The sequence below is a fragment of the Manihot esculenta genome, chromosome 16, assembly GCF_001659605.2.
Source record: "Manihot esculenta cultivar AM560-2 chromosome 16, M.esculenta_v8, whole genome shotgun sequence".
Lineage (NCBI taxonomy): Eukaryota > Viridiplantae > Streptophyta > Magnoliopsida > Malpighiales > Euphorbiaceae > Manihot > Manihot esculenta.
This window is the reverse complement of record NC_035176.2, coordinates 4,401,694-4,420,869: the sequence shown is the minus strand read 5'-3', so window position 1 is coordinate 4,420,869 and position 19,176 is coordinate 4,401,694. Positions and strand designations below refer to the sequence as shown.

General features: G+C 33.7%; 1 protein-coding gene across 10 annotated transcripts; it reads right to left on the bottom strand.

The window, feature by feature from the left end:
• Nucleotides 1-830: 830 nt before the first annotated feature.
• On the bottom strand, nt 831-18,852 carry LOC110602906 (uncharacterized protein At4g18490). 10 transcript variants are annotated; one of them, XR_002486059.2, is made up of 18 exons: nt 17,133-17,471; nt 16,067-16,193; nt 15,582-15,770; nt 14,968-15,459; nt 14,055-14,843; nt 13,434-13,616; nt 13,232-13,366; nt 12,928-13,062; nt 11,916-12,062; nt 11,639-11,819; nt 11,411-11,478; nt 11,296-11,335; nt 11,008-11,184; nt 10,467-10,577; nt 10,297-10,373; nt 1,535-1,939; nt 1,379-1,434; nt 831-1,277 (listed from the first exon to the last, which is right to left on the bottom strand). XR_002486059.2 is itself a non-coding variant. In XM_021740502.2 (16 exons), exons 1-15 carry the CDS (start codon nt 17,194-17,196, stop codon nt 10,329-10,331), a joined length of 2,883 nt encoding a protein of 960 aa, XP_021596194.1. In that variant the 5' UTR covers nt 17,197-17,471; the 3' UTR covers nt 2,615-3,008; nt 10,297-10,328. The 10 variants fall into 10 exon arrangements, 9 of the variants coding, with proteins under 9 accessions (XP_021596194.1, XP_043808023.1, XP_043808022.1 ...); XM_021740502.2 differs by lacking the exons at nt 831-1,277; nt 1,379-1,434; nt 1,535-1,939 and adding an exon at nt 2,615-3,008; XM_043952088.1 differs by lacking the exons at nt 831-1,277; nt 1,379-1,434; nt 1,535-1,939 and adding an exon at nt 17,492-18,852 and having other exon boundaries at nt 9,464-10,373; nt 17,133-17,211.
• Between the last annotated feature and the right edge of the window lie 324 nt (nt 18,853-19,176).

The window sequence follows — 19,176 nt, the reverse complement described above, 5'->3', positions numbered from 1 at the left end:
TTAAGTAAAAGCACTTGGGAAGAAGATACAAAAGAAGCAAGCAAAGCAGCAAGTATTTTGCAGAAAAATTGACAGAAGATTTAAGAACCAAACTAATACATAGATTAGTGGCCAACGCAAGAATGCAGAACCCTGAAGTAGACTAATAAGGATGACAGGGCCATAGAGTTGATGCAGAAGCAAAATTCAATTGAAAGCAACAAATTCTGCAGAGAAGGCTCAAAGACTTGAAATTAACAGAAAAATAATAATCCTCTCAATTTTGTTTTTAAATTTGTATTCCTTTACCTCGAATGGAATTATATCTTTTTTGTCAGAAGCTAAAACTCCAGAGAGTAATTCGTGAAAAGTGTAATTAATTTTCTATGAGGACTGGGACTCATACATGGCACTTACCTTGCTAAGTTTGAAATATATCCCTTTAGCCGCTTGGCCAAGCAAACATTAGACAACCGATATATAGATTCACAATTATGAGAAAATGTGTTATTTTTTATTTTATTATTATCATTATTATTTTAATTAATAATTAGTAATTATACATATCTTTTAACCCAATATTTAATTTGATTAAAATATTATCTATATTATCCAATAAATAAAATAGAATGATCGAGTTTTTATTACCATACTAATAGTTTTTAAGAAATACCTTTAAAACTTTAAAAAAATATATTTTATCTTTTTTTAGTGGAGCCGTCTAATACAAATCCGAATTAGTCATTAAAAATGTATGAAATTTAACTTTAACTAATATTATAGAATTAAAATGGTTAAGGAGAACTGTTGTTGTTCTTCTAACAAGCTCAAACATAGACTTGAAGACACTAGAATCCCTAAAGACCCAAGGCAGAATTTTCATAATTAACATAGCAAAAAGGTTTATTACATTCCCTAACAACAAAAACAAAAGCAGAGAACTTCCTTAAAACACCACCTCATGCCCACAATATACCTCACAGAATGTCTTCACTACTGATTTTTAAAATGGTGATGAGGATCAGGACCTCCAGGACTCACTCTTTTGGAATGAAAATGGAATTTGTTCATGCTTTCATTTCCCTGCCTGACATTGTAAACTTCTTTCTCACCCATTTCCTGAATCGATCTTATAAGGTTTCTCCTTACCAGAGATGGATCAAGGAGGCGACTCTCAGAATATGAAATGGCAAGCAACACAAGGAATATACAAACAGAAATTCTCAAGCAATTACCCATTTTCAACAAGTTAAGCTTCTCAGAAAATATGGGATACTTGGTTTTTGTAGAGAGTCAACCTAGAAGGGCGTATATATAGAGATCAAGAGTATGGCTTCTTTGTTATTATAATCCAAGTGGGTAAATAAAAAAACAACTCTAAATAAAAACAAATACCGACCAGTTTGGATTGTATAGGCAGGCTTGCCTATGAGAAATATTGTCTGAACTCTGAAACTGCAGGAGGAGACATATAATATGAGTTATTTGAATGAAAAGCCTTCATCTATATCTATTTGTTATCACTTATATAAACTCATATTAATATAAAAAATACCTTCTCTTCTCTGTTGATATTGCTAACAAGTGGATCCTGCTATGCATGTAAAGAAAGCAGAGGGGCGGCCTAGTAACGCCGGAGATAACTCTAAAAAACCTATTTCTTTTTTTCTTCTTCTCCTATTGGCATAAAAGACTCGTTTATTTGGCTTCTTCTAAAGCAGTTTCGGCTACCGCCATGATGATTAGGATATGTTCTGTATTACCAATAAACTTCGAAGTCACTTTGTCTTTATTAGTTCTTTGTTGCTTTCAAACATGTTCCACCATTTCTTTTTCCTCTAAGAAATGTTCTGTTCCGAATGAGCCACTATTGACTGACTTGATCGGTCAGAAATTTCTTGCCTCTGAGTCACTAGCAAGGGTTGGCAATTCGAATTTATGGGCTGTGGCAACCCGTAATCTAAATGATAATGTATATTATTAATATGTCAAATGAAATTAGCAGGTCCACATGTAATAACATTACTATTATGCAAATCAGTACAATTTCTACGTAAACATAAATAAATTCAACTCTGATGTTATGAAACATGTCTAAAATTGCCAATTAGTTTTAATTCATTGTCATATAACGGCTTTTCCCCTTTTTATTCGAAACGGCATCTAATTGCTAGGAGAAATTAGCTTAAAATTTAGGAATGTGAAATTATAATAGGTTTCAATTATATATAAAATAGGAGAAAGATTTTCTTATAGGGTTACTTCTTAATAATAATCCCACCATTCCATAAAAATAGGAGAAAGATTTTCTTATAGGGTTACTTCTTAATAATAATCCCACCATTCCATAATTTTTATCTTTTTCATATATATTAAGAAAGATGATTTTTTTTATTAATTTTTTAATTATATTTATCTTAAAAACAATAAATTTTATTAAATAATAAAAAATATTTTGAGAAGTTTTTTAAAACTATATAAAATTAAATATGATTATAATAATCAATTTATAAATTATTATAGTATAAAAAAAGTAAATAAATAATAATTTTAAGATAACTAAAAAGTAAACAAAAATTATAAGATGGAGGAGTATTATAAAAATAAATAATTAAAATAATAAATAGAAAAATTACTTTTTTATTCTAATTTGTGTCATAACTAGTGGATGGGTTCATCTATTTCTAAAACCGAACAGTTTAGTCCTGGCTATTCAATCTGTTCAAAAGGTATTCAAACCATCCGCAGGCAAAGGATTCATATGGTAAATGTGAGGGGGAACTTCTCATTTCCCAATATACCCTCTTCTCTAGTCCTGGTTTTCTCAGTAAGTAACCACTGCAACAGCGGCTTCTGCAACAATCTCTATTCCAGTTTGATTTAAATCAATTTTCAACAAAATTCTTGGTATCTTCTTATTTTCTGGTGGAATCTAACATTATTTCCGTTAGATCTCATGAAACTACATGATGAAACTTTTTACTGCTCTTTCATTAAAATGAGACTCCACATATCTGGCTTCTATGGACCTTCAAAATAAAAAAGATGCCCTCAGTAAAAACATGCCATCGGTAAAAACCATCCGATTCTCAAGTTAAATTTGAAAATTTATAATGAAAGTCTATCTAAGAAAGTTGCATGGAAGAGTTATAAAGGAAGAAGAAGCAATGGAGTCTTGCTTGAAAAAAGAGAGCTATGTTTTAGCTTTGTGCCTTTTTCGAGAGGTATGAAAAAGAGATTAAAATTCACAGGAAAAGTAATAATAATAATAATAATAATAATCTCTAAAAATAGGACTCTTAACACTATATTTAATTGGAGGCGGAGAAGAGGTAAGAAAAAAAAGAAGAATGTAAATATTTAGCAAGAAGTGAGGAAGCTGTTAATAAAGGAAATGAGGGATAAGACTTACCCCTCCTTCCCTCTCAAATACCAATTTTCTTACATCCCAAATTAGGGTGTAAGGAGTGGCAAGTGAAATAATTACCTGAAATTTCATATCCCCCTCTTTACCTTTCCTTATCCTTTACCCTTTCCTCATCTCATTCAAATATAGTGTAAAGGATATTGAGGAAGAGACCGTCTTTCAAATAACTAGGGACTCGATCCCAAGATGCCCAATAAAGTATAGCAAATAATCTAAGTTCGTGATTTTTTATTTTCCCATACTCGGTGCATTTGATCGTCCGATAACTGAAATCCATGACACAATCCCTTGGTTAGAATTTCCTTCTCTCTTTTCCTGAGTAAATGAAAGATGAATCAAGGCATTCACTCATGATCCTTTGGAAGGAGGTGCAAGTAGCACCTGGAACTGAGTGCCTACTCAGTCCAATTTTGCACATATAAATAAAAATCACAATTTCTCTTATATTAGGTCGAGGAAGCCCATAAAATTTATAATGGGTAGATTTGAAGATGTTCAGAGATTAGAGTTCAAGAAGAGGGTGTTTTGGAGAATAGAATGTATTCTCCAAATTTCAACAATGTTTAATTCAATTGACTCCATATATTTAATGGATAGAGACACCTTGTACAACAAAATCAAAATATAATTGATGTTTTGAGATTTGGCGGAGTCATGAGATATGGACACCTAGATTGTGGTTTGACTCGATGAGTCATTATCGGTTCAAAGAAAAGTGAATGACTTTGAGATTTCATATGGGCTTCTCCATATTCGATCTTGAAGAAGGAACTTGCAAAATATGCGAAAATAGTCAGGGATTTACCAAAAATGCTCCAATGTAGACCCTCCGACGTTCAAATCATGTTTATGCACTAGAGTAAAGTTTTAATGATATAAGATGTAGAGAAAGTTATGAAGAAGAAGAAGAGGAGGAAGAAGAAGTTAGGAAGAGAAAAAGTAGAGTCAGCCTTTTGGGTTGAATTAATGGTACATATATCCATGATCGTTTTGACGTCGCTTGTGTCATGTTTTATCGGACTGGATTGAGATGTCTTTTCATAGGTGTGTCAGGCGTCTATTGTGCTTGTCACATCAATCCATTTTATTGCATGCACATTTATGACCTCGGTAGCGCACTAGATAGATGGTCAATGAATAGGAGATTGACATTCTACCCTGGTCTTGTCAGGTCATGCTCCGCTCAATCTGTATTGACGTGGACTTTAGGGGTGAGCAGTATTCGGTTCAAACCGAAAAAATCGATCAAACCGAATTAATTTGAAAATTCGATTCGATTTTTTATTCAATTCAGTTCGGTTCGGTTTTTAATTTCAGAAATTTTAATTATTTTGATTCGGTTCGATTTTGATCAGAAAAAAATCAAAAAAATCAAACCGAACCGATTAGTGATAATAATATGTTATTTTCAATAACATAGAAAAATTAAAACATATTAAAATTAAAATATTTTAATTAAATTTTAAAATACTAAAAATAAAGTGTAAAAAATAAAAAAATTTATTAAAAATCGAAACGATCAAACCAAACTAAATCAGACCGATTCAGTTCGATTTAGTTTCTATCCAAAATCGATTCAGTTCGATTTTTATAAATACTAAAATTTTGGTTTTTGATTCAAAACCGAACTGAACCGACCGAATGCTCACCCCTAGTGGACTCTCCTAGTTACTTATGATTGGTCAAGCTTCCATCCAATACCAAGCCTTGAAAGGATCTGCCCATCTATTATGGGCTTTGGTGGGGTCAAGGGTGTTGCTATGATCTTTGTACCTTATAGGTCAGGTTTTCTGCTGTCCGGTCGAACCAGTCGGTTAGATTTATGGAACCCTTTTGAATTCCATGTACACATATTGTGATCTTAAAGAGCCCTATTATTTATATATTATCAGATGCAATTTCATTTCTCCAAGAGTTATTTATGACGGTTGGAGGAGCAAATTTAATCTTATGGAGCCGCTATGGACGGTTTTCGATGCATTTCTCTCCAAGAAACACACCCTTGTCATTATCGGTTCTCAAACAGGCAACATTAAACGAAGGCAATGATTTATTAGGGGTTTTTGAGGAACCAATATTAAATGGTCTTTTAGGGAGTTTGAAATTTGAATTTTTTGGTTTATAAAAGCATTCCTTTGGACGCTTTGAACCACTTTCAGCATTTTCGAACACTTTTCTTCTTGTTTCGAACTCCCCCCCTCCTTCTTCAGCTCTTCTTTTGAGAGTTTACATGTTTCAGGTACGTCTCTTTTTCTCATGGCTCCCTTAGAATTTTCCCAATGTAAAGAGGTTGCAATCCAATGTTTTCCCAAATAATTTTCGGAGAGCCATCCCTGAAGAGTTGCTTCTCACACAGTCCTATCAAATTAGGGCTCTACGCTCCTTCAAGAGAATTGCTCTATTCTCGTTTCCTCCTCCTTTTGGGCTAGTCCATGCTCAATACGGCAAAAAGCTAGTCTTTTACTTGAAATAGTTTGACTATGCTTTGTCTTTTCCTCTTTCTCGTTCTTTTGTTGAAGTCTTTGAGCTCTACCGAGTGTCTCCTATGATACTGACTCCCAATTCTATTTTGTTCATGTGTGCCTTCAAGGCTGTATGCTGGGGATGAAAATTCAGACCATCTATGAACCTCTTTAGGTCTCTTTTTAGGATCCTTAAGTCAAATAATGGATTTTGAAACTTCAGTGGCTGCATGGGTTTGTCTTTTCTCAAACCATAAGGATTCTATCCGTCATTGGGTCGAAAGCTTTGTTGTCATTCGTTTGAGGAGAGAACGGAGTTGGGGCTTTGACACAGCTTCGGAGAATATTGACTTTGAGTGTAATATTTTTCCCTGCTTGTCTAAGTAGGAGCAATTGTATTTCGCTCGTCTGACTTCTTTCCCTTATAAGTATGACATTTTCAAATGTCTGCAACTTCCTCTAGGGGGTGATTGTTATGCCGCTGGTATATATTGACTGATTTCATTCATCTCTTGCTTTTTCTTTCATTGACTAAAATTTTCAGCTTTATGATTCGCAACTTCTAACATTCTATTGGGTGACACCACAATGCTCCAGAATTTCACATTGTCCAGGGATTTCGTCAAGCAGGCTATTGAGCAATTCACTGCTCGGAAGACTATGGAGGTCATCCATGATGCCCTTAACCTTGATCCTCAACAAGAGGGGAGTGCATAGCCCTTGGCAATCATGGGGCCTCTCTCAAATAAAGTCGAAGAGGAGAGAGATGTGGAGATTATGGAGGAAATAGGCATTAGGAAATCAGTCAGAGAAGGGGGTGTTCCCTCGCAGTTCTCTTGATACTTTTGCTATCCAAATTCTCCCATCCGACCACTCCTCGAAAGAGGAGGATGAGGCTTCGAGTGGCCTGGCAAAGAAAAATTCTAGAGCCGCTCCTCAAAGGTCTGACCTTCCCCAGCCTCAAAAGAAGAAAATGAGGTTAGTCAAAGAATCCCAGCTACATAAGTCTCCGAGCATGGGGTTTCCTCAGGCGGTCATGCGAGAAGCTCCTCTGACACGGTAAGGGGAGGTAAAGGGAATCTGTCTACTAATATCAGTATAAAGCTATCGTAGGCTCTGATTCCCCATAATTCGGTAATTGCTTATACTTTGAATCAAGAGTCGACCCCTACTTCTATTGCAGAGCTTCTCTGTAACCATGTCTTTGGGTCTTCTCCTGATATCGGTCATCCTCGGCTCTTAGGGACCTTTTATCATCTGATTAAGTCCAGTGCACAGTCAGAGGCTAGCAGTTCAAAGCCTGTTGAAGAGCTTTTTACTAACTCCAAAAGACAAGTTCTCTTGGTATCTTCTCTCTTTACCTATTTTGCTTACTTCTGCTTTCATTGTTGTGCTAATTGTCTATTCATATTTCCAGGTCCTTAGTGCTCTTATCAAGCTAGAAGAGAAGATGAGGAGTGCTCAGGAGGTTGCTCGTACTGAAGCTGAGAGGGTTAGGTAAGAAGAGGTTGCTCGTGTTACTACCTTGCTAAAAGGGGAACACAAGGCTGAGGTGAGAAGATTTAATGAGTTATTTGAGCAGAGCGTCTTCAGAATGACCGGGCTGCTCATCTAGAGAGCTAATTGGCCAAAGAGCAGTCTGAGGCGACAGCTCGGTTGTCCTAGGTCTAAGCTGATGCGGAGCTGAAAAATGAGGGTTTGCTCTCACGGACTACTGATACGGAGCAATTAGCCTTGAATTTTATAGAAACTTGGACCGGACTCAAGTGATGAAGAAAAAGGCTTAATTTTTGCTTACAACGTCCGCTGGAGGCTCACAATTGCTTTCCGAAAAGGGAATTTTGAGATGAACGACTTTTAAAAATGCGACAAACGATCACAGGCCTTGTCGCAAAGTTCGATATCCAAATTCTATCGTTTAGGGGTCAATTTTGCATTTTAATTATTTTTTGATTTTGTTTTATAAATTTCCATATTAGATTTTTTTTGCTATTGTAAATAGTCCTTTTTTTAGCTGTTTGGAGTACTTTTAAATTTTCAAGAATTTTATAAGAAATTTCAACTTTTAACCTTTCTTAAAAGTTAAATAAAATACTGCAGGCTTATTTCTTGCTCATTTATATGACACTAATAGATTTTTCCATATCAATAACGGAATTTTTTGTTACTAACCAATAAAAAATCTATTTCTAATCTATTTAGTAATGAATTAGTAAAGAATTTATATCTGTTACTATGAATCTCGTTACTAATGCTATAGTAATAAATTTTTGTAACAGATTTATTAATTTTCTAACAGATTTAGTAACGGTTTTGGATCAGCGGTACATATATCTCTGATAGTTCTGACACCCTTTGTGTCATATCTCATCGAACTGGACTGAGATGCGACTTATTAATGATAGGTGATTGACTAATAAATGCAAAGCCGGCTAGTCCAAATCCTGTTTATTGTGTTTGTATGTCAGTGCATTTTACTGCACGCACATTTATGACCTTAACAACGCACTTAATAGATGGCCAATGCATAAAAAGTCAACATCCTATCTTGGTTTTGTCAAATCGTGCTCTGCTCAATCTGTATTGAGTTGGGCTCTCCTACTTATTTATGATTAGTTAGACTTACATTTAATACCGAACCTTAAAGGAGTCAAACCATCTGTTCCGAGTTTTGATAAGGTCAATGAGGTTGTTTTGATTTTTGTATCTTATAGATTGAGTTTTCTGCAGTCCGATCAAATCAATCGATTAAATTTACAGAATTTAAAACTTTTTTCAATTCTGTGTACACGTATCATGATCTTAAAGAACCCTAACATTTATAAGTTACCAATAAAAATAAAAGTAGTGAGTAATTAAAAATAGAGGAATACTTTTATTAATCTTAACATACTATAAAATAGCTTTCCTTTATAAATAAAAGAAATTTTAATTAAACAATAACATAAAAAAACTATAATCTTTAAGTAATTTTATATACTGATTGAGCTCTCTATTTTCTATTTTTCTTTATACTTAGAGAAGTTAAAAGAGCGAGAGGTGATCAATATCATTATTTTTATTTTACCGATACATAAATGCATCAATAATTTTTTTAACTAATAAATAGTTGACTAAAAATAAAATTATAAGGTTAAAAATATCACAAAAGTTAAAATCTCTGCAGTATTTTTTAAATAAATTTAACTATTAATTTATATATTTAGAGAAAAACTATTACATGCTCAAGAATTATATTATTCTGAATCCATGTGAAGCTCACCTTATATATATTGATATTTATTTTTATGTTTATTTTTATTTTTAAGGAGAAATCAAGGTTAAAACTTGAAACTTATTTATTAATAAAAAAATAAAAAATTGTTTGATTTTCTTAAATAATTTAAGAAAAAGAAAACTAATCAAGCAAAACTATTGCATAAGATTTTATTAATTACAAATATTCTTTAACAAATGTAGAAACCCTTTACCCCACAATTTTCCATACGTTTTCTACAATTACCTATTCACATCACAAAATTCTAATCCAATTGGAAGTCCAACAGTAAGTAAATTGGAAAATTAAAGGAAATTAGTAATTACGAATAGCAAAAACTAAAGCAGAATTGCGCAATACTTGACAGTGAAAACCAAACCTGTCTTACATCCAAAAGGAAAATTCTTGGCCAGGCCTCAGTCTTTACAGACCCGCATATGCAAGTAGATACTATTTTAGTAATCAAGACTTTTCTTTTTTATCATAAGCAATCAAACCTAGGTTTAGATTTTCTGCCTCATGGCTATTCTAATCAATGAGAGGTATAATGGTCATATTCATCCATCCAGGGTAGCTTACATGGTTTAAACTGGTCCAGTGATTAATATGCAAATCCCCAAAGACATCTCATCGGAGTAAAGGTATTAGCATGCTATTTTTGGCATAGAGTAAACATGCACGAGGCATATTACGAGTAAACCTGCAGCTAGCCAGTTTAACCAGCAAAACATCATATTTGGAAGTTTTGTTGAATAGCTCAACTGCGCAGAAAAACTTATTGAAAGGGAACATAACGTTTGTCCCTGACATTTGCAATCATATTAAATTATCAAATTAAGCCTTTTACAGAAAAGATTTTCCTCACTTTTTGACATTTAGACAATCAAAAAAGAAAAAATTAATAGAAAATGACTTTCTTTTTTCATAAAAATAAAAGAGGAAGTCATTTATGAATTTTGACAATATTATTAATACTATTATATATAAATTTATTAGTATCTTTTTCTTTTTGAATTATAATCGAATAATGAAAAATAAATTATTTTCTTGAAAATATTTTCTATGAAAACATTTACCGTGGAAAATATTTTCCATATGTAAGTTATTTTCCATAATAAACAGAGCCTAAAATTATAAATGCATGTAGAAGGGAGGAGGAAAGATGGGAGTACCTTTTTTTGGCTCCTACTGTTTGAATCTGAAGCTAATTAGACATCAACTCCGCAGCAAGTTTCTGAACCATTCGGATGTTTCCAATTGTGAAGGAACATAGCACTTCAATTTAAACTAAAATAGAAGGCAAATAAAAAAGACAGAATAAAAGTGAAGACTGGAAGGATATCTTCTCATCAAACATGGGATGGTTAAGCATGAGTAAACTGTTATTGTTCACAATAGCTCGAACCAGTAATTCTTTGGCTTCCTCATATTTCTTCTTCAGCATGTTGCCAATCTGCAGCCAAAATCATCAAACAAAATTTTATTCGTGTCTGTAATTTAGAAGGTTTGCTGAATATAAAATCTATTACAGGTATGTAAGCCTATTATTTATAGATTCAATTTGCAGTTCAGTGAACAATGGTTTGAGCTGACACTAGTGCATGCGTAGGAAACCCAAGGTAAAATCATTTTCTGCCTAGAACCAAATAATGTGGAAGACGATCCACATTAGAAGCTCAAAAGGGCCATAAAACTTTGCTAGTTTCTGGAAAGGAAAAAATCTGACGAATAATCCAGAGTAGACTGGATCAGACTGGCTAGACAGGGAACTTAAAAGAATCACTTAGCACAATACGAGTTTCGGAAGTGAACATTGAAACCATTAAGAGGAAACCATTTATAAACCACAAGATAGCAAATAATGTAATCCGTGGTGTACTTACATCCTCAAGTTCTTTTGCATATGCTTCAGCCTTTCGAACATTTCTGTCATTTTCCATACCCAAAGGAATGTCTTGTTCTTTTGTATTTTCCTGTTGAGAAATTTCAGATTTGGAAGTTGGGCTGTTGTACAGAATGCTCCTTATCTTTCTCTCTGCAAAATTATCATGATTGCAACCCTAAAAGAATATCAAGGCAAGAAAAGTTAGAAATTAAGTAAGTTGGTTTGGACCAACTACATGTTTCTACTTATATCTTAGTAGCCACATTGGTGTTTGTTAGAAAGATACCTGTTCCTCAACAGTTATTTCCAAAGCTTCCTTCAAATTTCTGCAACAAAGCAAGTTTTATTCAGGCATACAAGATACGACCAGCAATCTGATAAGACTAGTAATATGATGGTACCTGCTTTCACTTGGTGACTGAGAAAGACGTTTCTGTGGATTCGAGGGCAATAGATCAGCATTTGATGCCTGCAAAATTACATCTTAATAAACTAGTGATACATACACATCAAGGCTTTCATAAAGACATTTAAAAAATTCGCTATTGCTTCAAAATCAGAAAGTGGTAAAAATTCTTTGTAAGCTTAACACAATACACTGTTTTTTGGATGAAGGGAAAAAAAGAAACCTCAAATGTTTTTCGTTTCAAAGATGCATTCAGCAGAGTTTTTCTCTCAACATTTACAATGGGATGGACAATCTTTGATGCAGTAAGTCCTTGTACTTCCATGTTTTTCTCTGAATTTCTGAAGGAACTTATTTCCCTTTTAAGTACACTATTTGACTGATCTTTGCTCACTCCAAGAGTCCTAAGAAACATCAACCATCAAAAAGATATATTATGAGAGTTTAATTTGAAAATCAGAAGGCAAGGAGTAACATGAAGCTCCATATTCTCATCAGACCTTGAAATCTTCAAGCCAGAAAGATCAGGTGTTCTCTTCTCAGCTTTAAGCCCTTCAACAGAAATCATCTTCGAGTTCCAAGTTGATCCCATGCTTGAAAACACAGCTGTAGACTTTATACTTGTCTGGGTAGTAGACTTGGTCGCCCTAAAAGTTGAGCAAGCAGGATTAACTTCACAACTGAAAAATATTTCAACAGGCTCCCTAACCTTGTACCAATAATAACTAATACTGTGTTTCCCAGAAATTCAATTGGTCATCTTAAATGCAGAAAACAAACCAAGCATTAACAAATAATGATGTCAATTTAGTATTTAAATTTAGAAAAAAAAATACTATTTAGTCCCTATGGTATAAAGAATCTCACTAGTTAGTCCCTCAGTTTTGAAAAATGTTTCAACAGGCTCCCTAACCTTGTACCAATAATAACTAATACTGTGTTTCCCAGAAATTCAAGTTGTCATCTTAAATGCAGAAAACAAACCAAGCAATAACAAATAATGATGTCAATTTAGTATTTAAATTTAGAAAAAATATACTATTTAGTCCCTATGGTATAAAGAAACTCACTAATTAGTCCCTCAGTTTTAAAAAATGCATTAAAATGTCCATAACATTTCAAAAAATCTACTAGTTAGTCTCTACATTAATTTTGTTGGTAAGTATTTTATTATTTAGTTCCTATTGTTTTGAAAAACTTATTAGTTGATCCTCAGATTTTTAAAAAGTTTACTAATTAGTCCCTCCGTATCAAGGACATTTTAAACTTTTTTACAATACTTAACAGCTAAAACTAACAGAGGGAAGATTTTTTAAAAAGTCAGAGACATTTTAATGCATTTTTCAAAATTGAGAATCAACTAATGAATTTATCCATACCAGGGAAATGAATTTAAGATCTGAAAAAGGCATCATAGTTGATCTACTCCTATTCCCAGAGTAAACTAGTACAATACCATTGCCAAGTCAAACAGTAATTGCTAATTGTTGAATACAAACAAAGATGCCTTACCCAAAATTATTAAGATCTTTAATGTTATTTCCAGTTCCTGGCACAATAGCGTCCTTTGTTACTCCTTTATCAGGCAGTCTTGGACTACTATTCAACTTGCAGACATTCTGTTTGCTACCACCATATACGCCCTCCCTGTTGAAGATTATAGGGGACACAGTTATTTGACAATTCCACTGGCAACTCGCTATCTGAACAAAATTTAAGCACCCCATTTCTGCTCGTGCATAAAAAATTTTTAATAAATTATCCAAGAATGAAAACCACTATGTTAAAACCATAGTACCAGGCAAAGATGCCTCACCTGATATTACATGGGGTTTTAACGTTCTTTTCACTTCCCTGCAAAGTAGGTTCTTTCGTCATTTCCATGGAAAATGACTTTGAATCACTAATCAATTTTCTCTGGTTTATTGCAGTGATAGCATTAAAGCCCTCCCTGTTGACCATGAGATGAAAAGGCTTAACATTATTATAATTGCAATTGTAAAGAATCCATGTCTCACCTTTTCCCATTAGCAGGATGATTGGCAGCAATTCCTTTGCTCCCCAACAAGCAACCCTCCACAGTAGTTGATGGTGGCTGACCAAGTTGAGTTTCCCCTTCCTTGGATCTCTTAAAAAACTTTGAACAGACAACTCCTAATTCTTTCTCCTTTGCTGGTGTCACAATATTTATTACATGATCGCTACATGAAATAACAAAAAGCTAAAATTAGAAATTAGAAATTAAAAAAAGGAAAATGTATCAGTGATGGTTAAAACAGACCTGCCATGCCTAGCATAAAAGCTTCTATCAATACAATTCAACAAATATAGAATATTATGACTTTTATTTAATTATAAAAACAATCATCAAAAATTAATTAGACCAGGAGTGCACATTGACTAGTAATTTTGAGAACCTTCTCTATCTGCAGCTTCAGATAGAGATGAAATTTTTCCCCCATATCCTTATCCATTCATGTAATTAAAGCCATCTTGCTGAAAATGAAATAGGAAGTTCGATCTTTTCACTTTTTCACTTCCATAACATCTAAATTGATTATGTTACAAAGCTCCTTGTTGGGGCCAAAAAGAAGATCAGAAAAGGATACCAACATGCAAGAAGATTATAATTGTCTAACCTCCTTGTTGGGGCCAAAAGTTTTGAAGCTGACTTCTGGATATCCTCACTGGCCTTGAAACCATGTGGTCTAGTCTGTAAAATACTTGAAGTGGATGTAGCTTCAAGATCTCGATCATCTGGTATTGGCTCAGTCCCTATCAAATTTCTAGTTTGCGTTTCACCATCTGTCTTTTCACTTTTACTTTGGGTGCTCTCTACTCCATTAAAGTATGGTGGAGCTAAATTCAATTGTGATTTCCCATGATTAATGCCAACAACAGTTATCATTCTGTCACTAACATTATCCCCTGCAACAGATTCTATGTTTACTTTTTTATCCAGGGGCCTGGTTTGAATATCTGATTCAGTATCTCGAGTTGAATCATTTCCATCAGCAGATTGGACAGGTAAAACTTGTGTTGTCAGTTGAGCATATGCCTCTGTGGGCATTGCCTTCTCCAGGAAGCAACCCTGTTGATCTGCTTCTTTTATACTAGCACAAATTATTTTTTCCGGTGAAGTTCTTGTGCTGTGTTGCACTACCACATTTCCTATAGTTCCATGTTGTGAGGGGAAATTGCCATTTGAAGAATTTCCAGCCCCCACAACATTAAAAGTACTATCAATAATTGAAGAAATTGCATTGTCTGATGCAGGAAGTTTGTTAGTTTGATTATCAACAAAGGCATCATCACCACCAGCCAGGTTAACTTTTGCGCTCTGACTTTCACTCCTCTCTAAACCAACCCTTTCACTTTCTGGGTTCTTCATGGAAGTTTTTGTTAAATCAAAATTGAAATGATCCGACCTGCTTTGCCACAAAAAATGTGACAGGTAAGCAATTTTGAAATTCATTATCAATTCCCTCAAAATGCTTGTGGGAAGTTCCTATATAATAAGGCTCAATGCCCCCAAATTATTTTTCCACTTACTCATTAAAATCCACATATAAGGTTGCACATTCTTGTTTTTCTTTGTAATTGATATGAACAGATTGGACAGGCAAAGTCTTTGTTGTCCGTTGAGCACATGCCTCTGTGGGCATTGCCTTCTGCAGCAAGCAACTCTGTTGATCTGCTCGTTCCACACTAGCAGAAATTATTTTCTGTTGTGAAGTTCTTGTGCTCTGTGGCACAACCAGATCTCCAATATTTCCATATTTTGAAGGGAAACTTTCATTTGAAGAATTGCCTTTTTCTACACCACTCAAACTGGTCTCAGAAATTGAAGAAGTTGCTTTCTCTGACGCATGAAGTTCATTAGTTTGGCTATCATCAAAGGCATCATCATTACCAGCCAAATTAACTTTTGAGCCCAGATGTTCACTCCTAGCTGAACCGGCTTCTTTGCAGTCTAGGTTCTTCATGGAAGTTTTTTTCTCTCCTTGAATCAAGGTTGAATCAAAATTGAAGTTATCCAACCTGCTTTTGCAACAAAAAGTGTGCCAGGAAAGCAATTTTGAAAATCATTATAGATTCGCCCAGAAATCTAGTAGAAAATTTCTGTATAATAAGGCTAAATGCTCCAAATAATTTTTTATACATACTCATTGAAATCAAAAGAAAAGGTAAAGCAATCTTGCTTCCCTTGATGGTTTACTCTAGAAGATTCTCCTTTAGAACTTTCTTTGGGTTTTGCAGTCTTCTTCGATGGGGATGAGAAATCAAGGTCAGGCATGTCTATTTTGAAGGATGTTAACTTGTCAAAATCACCATCTAGATTAAAATCCATATCCCTGAAAATGAATATTAGATTAATAGCTGCATGCTCCTATGCAAATGAGCACACTTCTATTCTGCCCAAGACTTCAAGCTAGCACCCTCATGAAATGAAATGAAATTATAGAGACAAAACATGTAACTAAGGAAGGACATGACAATAATAGTGCAGAACACGATAAAGAATTCACAAGAAAATCAAAAGCACATTGACATGAGAAATACTCAGGATTAAATTAAAAGTGCCAAGGTAAGGCAAATTTTTTCAACGAGATAATATGATTATGAAGCCACAGTTGTTTGCGGCACTTACAGTTTATCAAAGTTGAACGTCTTTCTCTTGCCACTTGGAACTGTATCAAAACTAAAATCCATTGTGTCATCTCCTGTAACTGAAAGTGATTTCCAAGAGCTAAGAAATTCTTTTCCAACATCATCATCTGTTTTAAAGGTAATTTAAGACTTCATTAGATAGTTCAGTCATAACAGTAATACTAATAACAATAATAAATAACAGTATAATAACAATAACAGTGATGATGATGATGATGACGACGACGACGATGATGATAATAAGAGGTGCTTGCAGAATTTGGATGTAAAAGGCTATGGTAAATTACTATCAAAAGTCCTTGTACTTTATCAAAATCAACTACTTAGTTCCTTTTCTAAAACCCAAAATGTCCATGCACCTTATAGAATCAAACTTTTTAGTCCTTCACTAAAAAGAATGTTGATCAGCTTGTCTTGATTTTAAATAAGTATAATATTTATTCCTCATGATTTTAACCATCCATATTATGTAATCATTGTAATTTTAACTCATATTGTTTAGTCCCTCTCACCAAAACTAAAACAAGTGGATTAATGTTTCTTTGACAAAAATCTAATAGAATGACTAAAGACATTTTAATTGGGTTTCAAAAGTAGGTACTAAGTAGATCTTTTTGATAAAATGCAAGGACATGATAGCAATTCATCCAAAAGGCTAACAGCTTCAAGAAACAAAGATACAGTATTTCCAACCAATAGCCTCTTTTGTGGAACCTTAGAGGTTTCCTACCTTTACACAAGAGGTTGCAGCATGAAGTTCAAGCCATCCGAGTTAGAATTTTAAATCAGACAATAATTATAAATGAGCTTAAGTGTGTTTGTTGTGTAATCTTCATTGGGTCACTCTAATTGTTGAAGTCCTACCCAGAATTTCAGATATTTCTCTCCACTATACTTTCACAATGCCGTTCTTACTATTACCAGCCATTTAGGAAGTATGATACAAACTGTCCATTCTTTTGTTGCCCTACTACTAATTTCTTTATACTTTGGATTGAAAAGCCACAAGGATGCATGGTAAGCATAACAGCAAAAAAAAAAAATACCTAAAGATGATTTTTTCTCTTTGGGATCAACAGATGAGGAATTTCCCTTCTGTGATTCTGCCATCTGTGATGTAGGTGCCTGTACTGGTTAAGAACGGCAACAACCAGACAACACTAAGATATGAGCAAAATTTACTATTTAAATTTGGCATGTGTTGAAAGGTCTATCTACAACAATATGACCATATTGAAGTACAAGTGTCTAATTCAGTGGTGAGAAAACATCAAGTTGAAGTAATATTAAAAATCAAATGAGCTCTTAAATCCTCATAAATGAGTATATATATATATAGATAGATAGATAGATAGATTCACTATGTAAATATGCCAATTAATTTATAATAGAAGAGGAAAAATACCTTAGTTAGATCATTATTATCACAGACTTTAGGATCGATGCAGAGAAAGCTGAGCTGAACTATTTATTCTAGAAATCTTGGGAAGATTCAGTAGCTGTAGCATGTGTACGTTCTTGCTAGTTCGTTATAGTTAGTCAGTTTACTGCCTTGTATAAAAGTTAAAACCACTGATCAAAGAGAAGCAAGTTTTCAGTTTTCACACAAATTTATCTCTTGTAATTATTGCCTCATAAAGATCTCACTTGGACCTACAATTGTCATCCCGTAGACAACTAGCTAGCCATCTAGAGATGATGTCATGTCTCACAGGATACAGACAAATGAACCTCTCAGAGCTTTTTTTTTCTTTTTTGCCTAAATTATTTTTCTTCTTGTTTTTTTTTCTGAAACCTTGGCTAAATGAATATTCATTTTCTAGTTAATGACAAATCAGCTATTCAGAGCACACCTTCGCAACTAGTAGAGAGGAACAGAAAATCTCACTCTAAAACAATCAAGTAAGCCCACACTAACTTCTCATATATTAAACACAAAAGAGCACAAAGCCAAAGATAGATTAAATTAAAGAGAATTCTATAAAGCAATAAAGCGAACTTGTTAGAAGGTCAAAGAATAAAGTCCAGCATTAAAATGCAAGGGAAAAGAAAAATCCACAAATCAGATTTAAAAAAAAAATCATTTGGGAAAAACTGCTCCGAACATACCAGTAACTTTGCAAAACAAATAGTCATAGATCATTTAACAGAAACATGACCCTAGAGAATCAACCTGAGCATATGGTATAATGTATAACTATCCCATTTTCAATGACACTGGTTAAACGTCAAATTTAACCTAAAACTGAGAAGCGAGGACAGAGTGATTATGGTCAAAGACCAGTGAAATCAACCGAAAAAAAAAAAGGAAACTGAGAAGAGGAGAGCTCAATTTCGAACAGTTTTCACGTTGAACCAGCAGTAACCAATCGCATAACCTAATTCGATAAAGAACAAATTCATAAATGAGAGATAAAATTACAATCTAAGAACAAAGACTTCATTTCAAATAGATCAAACAGGTAGTTGAAGATCGATTCCAGAAGAATCAACTGGTGAAGGCAAAAACATAAGATCTTCCAGTGTATCTCATACGCCAGATTATACGGGCTATAATGTGAAAGAAAAAGAGGAAGAGTTGCCTGGAAACAGCGGATGAGAGGTGCGCGTCAGGCTGCTATTTGATTGGAGGGAAAATTGAGCACTCTCTTGAGGTCGAGAAGGAAAATGAAGTGTCAAAAGAGCGAGGTGGCTTCTTCAAATATGCTCTGTATTTATAACTTTGGATTTCTGTAAGGCGAGGGAGCCACTGATGAGGTGTGCTGTTAGCTCCCTCTTTTTTTTAAGGCATAATTTGCTTTTGCCCTATCATACAAAAATTTCAATCTTTTCTTAAAATAGTTTTTCTAAAATTATAAAATTGAATTCTTTTATTTTAAAAAAAACTATTAAAAAAACAATTGAATTAAATTTTTTTATTACAAAAATTATTATTTAATCTAAAAATTTATTAATTAATTTTTTAATTTTAAATAATATATTAAAAATATTCATAACATTTTAAAAAGTTAAGTAAATAATTATTCTGTTAATTTTTCTTTTGAAATAGTCCATTAATTATTCTGTTAATTTTAATCATTACATATTATA